The sequence below is a fragment of the Citrus clementina genome, unplaced genomic scaffold (genome assembly GCF_000493195.1).
Source record: "Citrus clementina cultivar Clemenules unplaced genomic scaffold, Citrus_clementina_v1.0 scaffold_2, whole genome shotgun sequence".
NCBI lineage: Eukaryota > Viridiplantae > Streptophyta > Magnoliopsida > Sapindales > Rutaceae > Citrus > Citrus x clementina.
Window position 1 is genome coordinate 2,879,650 of NW_006262688.1, and position 11,423 is coordinate 2,891,072.

Here is an 11,423-nt window from a genome sequence, read left to right on the forward strand (position 1 = left end):
AAAATTATTAATTTGGTGAATATTAGCGTGTCCATAAATTGAAAATTGTCAGTCTATCAATTGGCCGATAATTACCTGATTTATAATAATTCATGAATTTACTGATTTATGATAATAATAGGTCAATAATTTACTGATTTATAATAATAATAGGTCAATAATAGACACATTGGCGCTTGGATGGGTATTCTTGAAATGATGATAGGGTATACAGTAGAACCATGATTAATTAATTGTCTTGGGACGAAGAAAAATCTATTAATTTGGTGAATATTAGTGTGTCGATAAATTGAAAATTGTCAATCTATTAATAGGTCAATAATTTACTGACTTAAAATAATAATACGACGTTTATGATAAGATTTTTTTAATGAATTATAGAGGTAGTATAATTAGAAAAATTCAGTAATTTTGTCAAGCTGTATGATTCGATTTTGATTTCATTTAGATTGAGTGAAATAGTCACTTGATAATGCTTTGACTAGATTGCATGATTGGATCATAGTTATATGATAATTCATCAAAGGATAACTTTTGGTGGCAATATACTAAGCCGTTCTCTCTCTTATTTCTCTTAATATAGTAAATGAAATATAATAATGACTTATCATTTGAAAGATGTAAAGAAAGCAATAACAATTGATAAAATGCGTAAAACATTATACCAATAGAACAAAGAAAATCATGGACACACAATCTATATTTAGTTTCAAATTAATTAATTATTAGTTTATATATTAATCGGATCCTATAAAAAAATAATATTTTTTTAAGAAAATATATTATATATCTAATAAATGTAACGAATTATTAATTTACCACGTTGGCCCAAAATTGAGACCAACAAAAACTATTATTCAATTAAGGTTATCAATTTATTAATCACTAATTTAATGAAGTTCTATTATTCAATCAAGGGATATTGTTGTCCTTTTCCCTTGCATCAATTTTCTACATAAAGTCGCGGAAAGGCACACCTAGCTAGTAAAATAGCATTGCTAACTTGGGTAGAGAGTGCAGCTCATGGCTCCGAAGAGTTTCCTCCCAGCTTGTTTACTAGCGTTTACTCTACAAATCTTCTTCTTCCCTCCAGTATCATTTTCAGTTTCTCTTCTCTCCAACTCCAACGAAAGCTCGTCTATGGAGGTGTATACCCACACACACACACTAATTACGAGCTACTTAATTATCATCTATGCATTAATGTCGTGTGTGTGTGTGTATATATACATATAAAATGTTGTTAATTAATCTTTTCCGGTATGTAGGGTTTGATTAAACTTGAAGTAGGATGTGTGAATCACCCAGAGGATGTTTCTATTGTGGTTAGTAAGGGTGCGGTTTATACAGCAACTAGAGATGGTTGGGTCAAGTATATTATCCTTCATAATGAAACATTGGTTAATTGGAAGCATGTAGACAGTCAATCTCTACTTGGACTCACAACAACAAAGGATGGTGACGTCATTATGTGCGATAATGAAAAAGTGAGGAACATAATTAACTCTCAAGCTTTAATTATTGTACGTGTGAGTGTGCGTGCATGTGCGCGCGTGTGTTACGAGAAATTAAAAATCATCTTTAATATGTTTTTTTTTCTCCCCCAATATGATCGATCAGGGTTTGCTTAAGGTTAGCGACGAAGGCGTAAAGGTTATTGTTCCAAACGTAAGGTAATGTTGATCATTTCATTCAATCGGCGCATGGATGCATGCAACGGCGGGCGCCATATGTTATAGTTTATATCTACTTATCAATTATTTATTTTATTTGTCCGATCAGTTTTGCAAATGATGTGATCGAAGCATCAGATGGCACGTTGTATTTTACTGTCTCAAGCACCAAATATACCCCCGCAGATTTCTACAAAGACATGGCTGAGGGAAATCCTTACGGCCAGTTGCTCAAATATGATCCTAAATCGAACCAAACAACAGTTGTGCAAGAGGGATTTTACTTTGCTAATGGCATTGCACTCTCAAAAGATGAAGACTTTGTGGTCGTTTGTGAATCATGGAAGTAAGTTGCAATTGAGTTAATAATAGCAATATAGAGCATGCATGCATCCACAATTTAACTAATTAATTAATTCTCTTTCGATGTGGCTGGGTTTAGATTCCGATGCAGAAGATATTGGCTGAAGGGCGATCGCAATGGAACATTAGATACTTTTGCTGAAAACCTTCCAGGTGGACCCGATAACATCAATCTTGCCCCCGATGGCTCTTTTTGGATTGCTTTAATCAAGGTATACATGTTACATATTTTTTCCAAAGGTCTTGTTGAGCACATGAGCCTGAATGGTTTTCAAGCAACTTTATTGTTGGGCAATGGCCACTCGAGCTCGGAGGAGCTAGTTGGACAAAAGAAATAAATCTCTTCATGAATTAATGCAATTAATTATCTAAATAATTATGGTGCATGCTGCAGATGAATCAGACTGGTGTGACGGCTATCCAAAACTGCAGTGAGAAGTGGGAACTGTTGGATGCATATCCAGGACTGATCAGCCTACTCCTCCCCATGGGCAGTGATGGGGGTGCAAGAGTAGTCAAAGTCGACGGAATTGATGGCAAAATAATCAGGGATTTTAATGATCCTAATGCAACATATATATCCTTTGTCACTTCAGCTGTCGAGTTTGAAGGCAATCTCTACTTGGCTAGCCTCCAATCCTATTTCATTGGGAAACTGCCACTTGATGCTCCAAATCCTGAACTAGCTACCATTTAAAGACAGCATGCATGCATCGCCAGCACCATGCACGTTTGATGTTTCCACTAAATTATAATAAGTCTATTTTTGCTGATATTTTGCTTTGGCTTGTATTTTATTTTCTGCATGCCGTTATTTGAGGTGGTATGGCTTTATGTTCTCTCCTTTAACCTGCATGATGTTTTCTTTTCCTTTTATTTCAATAATTTTCTCTCCACAGCTGCACACTAGAAATCAGTAATCGTTGTCTATTTATATAATTTTTGGTGTCGTTAGAATCTTTGTTTGTGCCTCAACTCAATTGAATCAATATTACTGACAATAAATTTCTCATACGCTATAAATTATTGTGAAAGTTTTGAATTTCAATACTTTGATTATAAATTTACGGAGAATGGAAGCCTAATATTAAATATGACATTAATGGCCACCAGAAAATGATATGAGCGGCAGCGATCGGCGACAAAACATGATGGCCGGCGCCGCTTCTCATTTTATTGTAATATGCTTGTCAAGACCAATATAATATACTCAAAATTTGGTGTCAAATGCTTATAATACAGACATGGCATCGTACGTACTCTTACTTGACTTTTCTATACAAAGCTAAACTAATAACTATCATGCATTTCGCAATTTCTCATAAAAAACTATTATATAAGTTTTGATTAAAAAGTTAAAAAAGACTAATACTTCAGTCTTGTTAGAGAGTATGGTGATGCTATTGATGTTGGTAAACAGTCTGCAGGGCATGCTTGATAAGCTTGATTACAGAGTATGCAGAATAAGCTTGATGGTCTCACTTGCAGCTGAGCATATCAGTCAATAAGTTAGTTATGTTGAGCTGGCAAGATTTTTATGACAGTTTTAGTTGCTACTAGCTCAGTGTGTATGTGTATGAAGTTTCTAGAAATATCTAACAAGTAGATTCTTGTTTTTAGTCATCCAAGTATAAATATAGTAGCTTAATTAGATTCATTCATGAACAAGTTGCTGATGAATGAAAGTGGAAACAACTTTCTTTCATTTTCTTGTTCCTTTTTTCAGTAACCAAACATAGAAATATTTCTAGCTCCTTTCCAGCTCATTTCAACGTGGTATCAGAGCCATCTGCTAGTCCAAATCAAATCAACACCACCTATAATTTTGTAACTCCAGTAAAACTTGATCAAGACAACTTTATTGTATGGAGAACACAAATGTTAACCTCAATCAAAGGGAATGGCTTAGAACGTTTCATTACTGGGGCAAACAAGTGTCCAGATCAATACATTACTCAAGATCCAAATGGTGGTAGCTCCTTAAATGCTGGATCTGGCTCAAGAATTGATAATCCTACTTTGTCAACTTGGATCAGAACAGATCATCTCCTTCTTAGTTGGATGAGGTCTTGCATTCAAGAAAGCTTGCTGTCCTCGGTGATTCATTGTGTCTCATCACAAGAGCTATGGGATTCCTTAACACGTATGTTTGTTTCTCAAACTCAAGCTCATATAATGCCTATTAAAATGCAATTACGGATCTCTAAAAAAGGATCAATGACCATGAGTGCCTATTTTGCTAAGATGAAAAGGTTAGCAGACACACTTGCTATTGCTAGTAAACCTGTTGAGCATGTTGATTTATTACTTGCATTTTAACTGGACTAGAGTCTCAAGAGTGTGAATCACTAGTTACAAGTTTATTAGCCAGAGGAGAAAATATGAGTTTAGATGATTTGTATGCCTTATTGCTAAATCATGAGATGAGAATTGAGCAAAAGAGAGGCAAACCAGTTTTAATGTTCTACACAATTTATCTACAAATTTTGCTCAGAAAAATCAAGGATTGTCTAAAACTGGTTTTGGAACTCAAAGAAGTGATAAAACCTTAGATCATTTTATTGGAGATATGTCTAATTCATGTTTTAGTAGCAGTAGCACTGGAAATCATGATTCAATTATCCGTCAAATTTGCTTTATACCTAAACATGGAGCTCACAAGTGCAAGAATAGGTTCAATCCTGCATTTGTCCCTCAAAAATACTATGGCAGAGGTTTTGCACCTTACGGTGTAGGTAGAGGTTTTGCACCTTACAGTGCAGGTAGAGGTTTTGTGCCTACGTCATTCATTGGTTTTAACAGAGGTTTTAATGGTTAGAGTAACATCAGAGGGTATGGTTTTCAAGGCAATGTGGCATATGTAGATCCTAATTTTGTTCCAGCTCCATATCTCTTTTCTTCTGTTGCAAGTTCTTTAGCTTTAACTTCAACAATAGCATTCAACTGTTACAACAATGCACTACATAATTTAACTAGGCTAGCAAACTCTTATGTCGTTGTTCTTCCTTCACCTGAGGCCATAGAGAATCTTTCTTGGTATGCAGACAGTTGAGTCTCTACTCATGTGACAAATAATTTAGGTATTCTGCTTAACTTGCAATCTTATAAAGGATCAAAACAGTTACTTGTTGGTGGTGGTAATGGTTTACAAATTACACTTATTGGATCTGCTAAACTTAATACACTATCAGCTAATAAACCTATTATGCTACATCATGTTCTTCATGTTCCTCATATTACTGTTGATGCATATTGCTATAGGTGTCAGTATGCAAGTATATACAAGTAATATACTGATGAGTATCTAGATAGTCTCAACAGGGATTGATGTTATAAGACTTGATACAGCAATCTTAATAGTGCAATTTCAGTCTAATTAAAATAAAATAATTAATGAAATTAATGACCTAACAAAATTTAAAATGCAATAAACAGAATGCAATAAAGAAAAATCTCAAGGCAAACACAAAAATATACTAAATGGGAAATGATTAGTTGAGTGCTTAAATTCACTTAATGGTATTGATTGTTTTTTCAATTATGGTACTGTTGCTACAGCATCTGCTATAACACTAGGCAGAATCTCTCATGCATCCTCAACTGTCGCATGTTGTATATCTTATATCTATATGCAACCTAACATTGGCCAGTTATTATGCAAACATTAAATATAACATTATGTGTTCTACGTTTCAATTACCCTACAAGCTGAATCCTTATGTCTAGTTCTTCACTAATCTTAGATCAAGTATTGCCCTATTCAAATCAAGAATAACTCAACTTGGGCTAAAAACATGTATTGTCTTGACTTGTTTTACTAAGTCAGACATTTTTTAAACTCCTTAACTAATATCCACTAAATGAGTGGTCAACCGAAATAGAGATTTGTAATAAGTACAATCAAGACAAAATGCTACAACAGATTCTGAGTAACGTATATATATAAGAGTCAAATAACCATTAAGCTTGTTTAACACTTAACTATATCAAAACAATACTCATTTCATGATATGCAATAAAACAATAACAATACTCATTTTCGCCATCAAATATATCCCATAGAGAGACGAAAAAAATATATTAATATATCAAAATGCCAAAAATAACATCCTGATAACTTTCATAGACTTCTTTCTCTCTACACCAATATACTAAAATATCATCTTTATATTCATAAATTTTCAAATTGATTTGTCGGTTCAAAATGGATTTCATCTAATATAGATTTGCTAACTAACGTGCTTCCAAATAAGAAATAATATGTAAAGTTTTTGTAAAAACAAAAGAAAAGAATTAACTTAAGAAAAAATTAATCGATAGCAATGTTTATTTTTAAAGGCTTGGTTTTGACATTGTTCATTTTGAAGACTTGATTTTGCTTTCTCAAACAACTACTATTGAAAAAGAGTAGCGTGAAACAATTTTTTTTTTTTTTACAACTAATTAGTGTTATTAGGGTTCTCTAAAATGTGTTTGTTGACTATATGTAAGATATATATATATATATATATATATATATATATATATATATATATATATATATATATATATATATATATTGACAAGTTCATTATCTATTTTTATTAGATAAAGGGAAAAGTGCATTTACACCTCCGTGGTTTGTTTAAATATATATACAAGTAGTTCTCCAAGATTTTAGAAATAGTTACATAAATCTTTTTTTTATCATAATATCCTTTGAATATAGTAATTAGGACTATGTTCGGTATTGTATTTTCTAAAAATAAAAATGGGAATGAAAATGGTATTTTACAATGAAAATTACCAATAAATCCATAAAAATAATTTTTTTTATTTACTCGCCCAATTAAATGGCGAAATTGACGGGATGCTTTGAGCAATAGTACAAAATGAAGAATAGGTTCGATTGGTTCAATAGAAAACGAAATTAAACCCTACCCATAGCAGAGTAGAGATGAACCACCACCACTACCAATCGAGACGGAGTCGAGATGCAGTAGCAGTAACACCAGTCGATCCTCAACAGAGAGGCAGTAGTACCACTAGTCGAGTGGATCCGAGATGCAGCAGCAGCAGCAGCCGATTTTGGTTGGAGAACTGTCACGGAGAGAGAGAGTTGTGATAGAGAATTGTGGTTGAAGAAGAAGAGTAACATCCTTGGAGAGAGAGAGAATTGTTAATTTAGATCGCGTTTTATTTTGCAATTTATTTTAGAATTTGGTTTGTAATTCATCGAGAACATGTTAAACATGTTCTCAGTTGTAGAACCAAGAACCAGTAAAGCATTGGATTTAGCTCTCCAAAATCCACTCTAATATCTTTCTTGATCTTTAAAACAACAATTAACAAATCTACTCTTGATGTAAATGATTTAAATCAATTGAGAAAAGCTAATGCAAATCAGTAAAGAACTAAAACAAATACACACAATGCAAAACATATTTATAGTGGTTCAGCCACTATGAAAAGATAAGCAAGCTTTCACTAAATTCGAGTTTTACAAGATATGGAGTTACAAAGAAGATGTAACAGAACTATCTAAACCATATATCAGATTATGAAGCCTTATATACACAAAGAAACTTATCTAGAAAGATCTCTCATAAGCAAACACATGATTTGTAGGTTTGATAACAAGCTCAGAGGCTCCTTTCTTCATAACAACTGTAATAGCCATTTGAAATGGCCTCTGACCATGTGTCAACACCTTATTTGACCTGTTAATTAAATGCCATGTGTTACTTATTCACGCAGTAAACATAGAGAATTTGTCATATAGTTTCCTAATGAGCTTTAACTGACATGTCAACCTGCTAACTGAATGCCATGTGTTACTTATTCACACAGTCGACATAGAGAGTTTGTCATATAATTTCCTAATAAACTTTAACTGACATGTCATCCCATTCCTAAGTTTGTAACCAATTTTTCATATTAGGTTGAGGATCCAGATTTGAGATTTATTCTCTAAAATTCTCTATCTCGAACTCAAATCAGTTACTTCTTGACTTCATCTTTTCACTACTTATATGCAGTCTAAATCCTACAAATGCCAGCTTAGTTCATGTAGAACTCAAACTTGGCGCTTGGTACAACCTTGGTATGCATGTCAGCAAGGCTGTTATCGGTGTGTATCTTCTTCACCAACTTTACCACAACTCTAATTATCACAGTAGATTGTAATTTGCTTCTATTCAAATCCGAACTTAGTCATCATTCCTTTGAGCCAGATGGCTTGTTTAATTACTTTTGCTGCCGCAATATATTCTGCTTCAGTTATTGACAGAGCAACAACATTCTGCAGAGAAGCTGTACAGTTATGGTATAACCATTTACTTTAAACAAAACACTAGTCAAAGATCTTCTTTTATCCAAATCTATAGCACAATCTGCATCTACAAAGACTTCCACATAGAATACTACATTCTTATTAGCTCCATACATTAGACTATAATCAACTGTACCACTAAGTTATCTCAAAATCCATACAACAGCCTTCCAATTTTCCTTCTCTGGATTTGTCATATATTACTTACAACACTCATTGCATAAGAGAGATCAAGCCTAGTCAAGACCACTGCATACATCAAACATCCCACAGTATTTGAATAGAGAATTGAAATCATTTCAACCTTTTCTGCATCAGTTTTAGGATACTATTGACAAGAAAGTCTAAAGTGAGCTAGTACTGGTGTCTAAACAAGTTTAAAATTCCCCATTTCAAATCTTTCAAGCACCCTTCTGATGTATTTTTGCTATGTCAAACTTATAATACCATTCTTCCTATCTCTGACTAAATCAACTTCAAGGATCTTCTGTGCTACATCAAGATCCTTCATTTCAAATGTGCTCCTTAACTGTTGTTTTAAGTCATTTATGTGATTAATTTTATTAAAAGCAGTTAGCATCTCAAATCTGTTAAACACTACATCTCTATTAATGGTGGCTCTTAAATGCTTCAAATCAGTACACCAAAGTTTATAGCCCTTTATACCATATGTTGAACAGTCAAAAACACTCTTATTAGATTAGTCTGTTGGTTTACCAGACGAAAGTTCATAAGGTGTTTTAAAATTAATTCCAATTAAGGGACCTATATTTACAATATAGCAAGCTATGGATAGAGCCTCAGCCCATAAAATCATGGATAACTTAGAATGAATAAGCATGCACCTCACCTAATCAATTAAGGTCCTATTCATCCTTTCAGTTAATCCATTTTGTTGGGGTGTGTATTTTACTGCTTTATGTCTCACAATATGATGCTTAGAGCAAAAGTTATCAAACCTTTTGTTACAAAACTCCAAGCCATTATTAGTTCTTAACCTTCTAACCTTTCTGTTCGTTTGAGTTTCACCCAGTGTTTTCCAAGTTTTGAACATCTCAAACACATCTTCTGTACTCTTTAACACAAACACCCAAATCATCCCTAAATAGTCATCAATAAGAGATATGAAACATCTAGACCCTCCTAAAGATGTTATCTATGCTGGACCCTGTAGATCAACAGAGATATAATCTAGATTTCCTCTTGAAACATGAACACCAGTATTGAATTTAACCCTTGAGGATTTGCCTAGGACACATTCCTTATAGAGCTTCAAGGACTCTATCTTATCCTCTCATAAAACTAGGGTTTGCAATTTGCGGAATTAGGCCTGAGCTTGACAAATGATACTAGGTCCAGGCCCCGTGAAAGCCCGTCCAACTTGAACAAGCCTGGGCCTGGGCCAGGCTTAGGCCTTCAATAATTTTGTTAAATAAATTTTTAATCAAGCTCTAAGTTAAAAAAAACTTAAATTATGATGTTATTATTATTATTAAACAAAAAAAAAATTAATTGCTCCCTTGAATGGGCCTGGGTCGGTCACCTCTATGCAAATATTTGTATTTTTTTCTTCATTTTTTTCTCATCTTCTTATTATTTATTAATTAAATCTTCCTTACTTTGTTTCAATTAAATTTCTTTATTTCTTTGCCTGTCTAATTCTTTTAGACAGATTTCTTCCTGAATATTTTCATTTAGTTCTTCTTTAATTCCATAATATACGTAAAATAACAAAATATAAAAATTGATAGAATAAAATATAATTTAACATAAACTTAAGTTTGGAAGTAATAAAATAATATATAAAATAAAGGCACATCATATATTATTGATACCAAGATACTATCAGAGAAGACCATTTTTCTACTAGTGAATCAGTCTACTCATTCACCGATGTTAAAGTACTATTATTGGCTTTATGTTGATGAATTGGGTACCTTCATTCAATTTCATTATATAAGAAAAAAGTGTACCATTACAAGCAGAATGAAACACAACAACAACAAAAAAGGCACATAAATAAAAATAAGAATGGAGCCAATAATAAAAAAGATGATCATATATTGACAAATCAAAAATGTTATTGAGTTTGCTTGATAGAAGAAAGTAGGTTTCCAAATAATCATAAATTTATTATAAGTTTGAATGAATAAAATTAGAGTTTTTAACACAACTTAAAAGTGATTTCTAACTCTCAAGTGTAAGAGTGTCTTGTTATATTATAGCTCAGTGAGTCCGAGGTCGATCCACAGAGAAAAATTTTAATTTGTTTATTTCATTCTATCTAAAAATGAAAATAAAACTTAAATATAAACAACTTAATTTAAATGAAACTATGAAATTGAATTAGTTAGGGTTATGGATCCACTCTTAGTAGTAAATAAAATTTAATAAATTCTTTTTGCCTTTTTTTAAAGATTTAATACCCAAAAGATTAATTATATAAATTATAATTATTATTTTCCCCTTAATTTTATTATGGATTAAGTATTTATTGCGCCAAAATTTAATTTGCCTACAATAAGTCAAAATATAATTTTACCATACCTTACATCAAGATATTAAGAATTTAATGTGCCAAACTCTCTTGTTTGTCTACAATAAATCAAAATTTCAAAATATAAAATATGTTTAAAATTAAGTAGAAAATAATTTAATTTCTATTTAATTTATTGTGCCAATCAGTGTTCGGTCAACAGAAAAAGTCAAATTTGTTTTACACAAGCTCAATTGTAAGCCGATCTTGACTCATCTTAAGGTTTTCAAACCTCCGGAATCTAAATTTGACATCTGTTTATCTGTTTGGAGCCTTGAATTATGTAAAATTAATATTTTACCTAATAAACACACAAAATTAGATATAGTTAAAACATAATTAATAATTCCTAATATATTGTATAAACACAAATATAAATTATAATATAAGTACAAAATAATATTTTTATTGCTTGATAATCAAACAATTTTTAATACTAATCAGTTTTGAAGCCCTTTTACAACAAGCTTAAATTTCGCAAATTTACTAAAATAGGCATATCCAAAATATAATATGATAATTAAATTCTCCTAATCAAAAT

General features: G+C 32.1%; 1 protein-coding gene across 1 annotated transcript; it reads left to right on the plus strand.

Annotated features, from left to right (window-relative positions):
* Positions 1-1,023: 1,023 nt before the first annotated feature.
* Positions 1,024-2,733, plus strand: LOC18051303 (protein STRICTOSIDINE SYNTHASE-LIKE 4). The gene is made up of 6 exons (XM_024191851.1): positions 1,024-1,146; positions 1,269-1,487; positions 1,621-1,673; positions 1,783-2,019; positions 2,116-2,248; positions 2,431-2,733. The coding sequence occupies exons 1-6, from the start codon at positions 1,024-1,026 to the stop codon at positions 2,731-2,733; spliced, it is 1,068 nt and encodes a 355-aa protein (XP_024047619.1).
* The last annotated feature ends 8,690 nt before the right edge of the window (positions 2,734-11,423 follow it).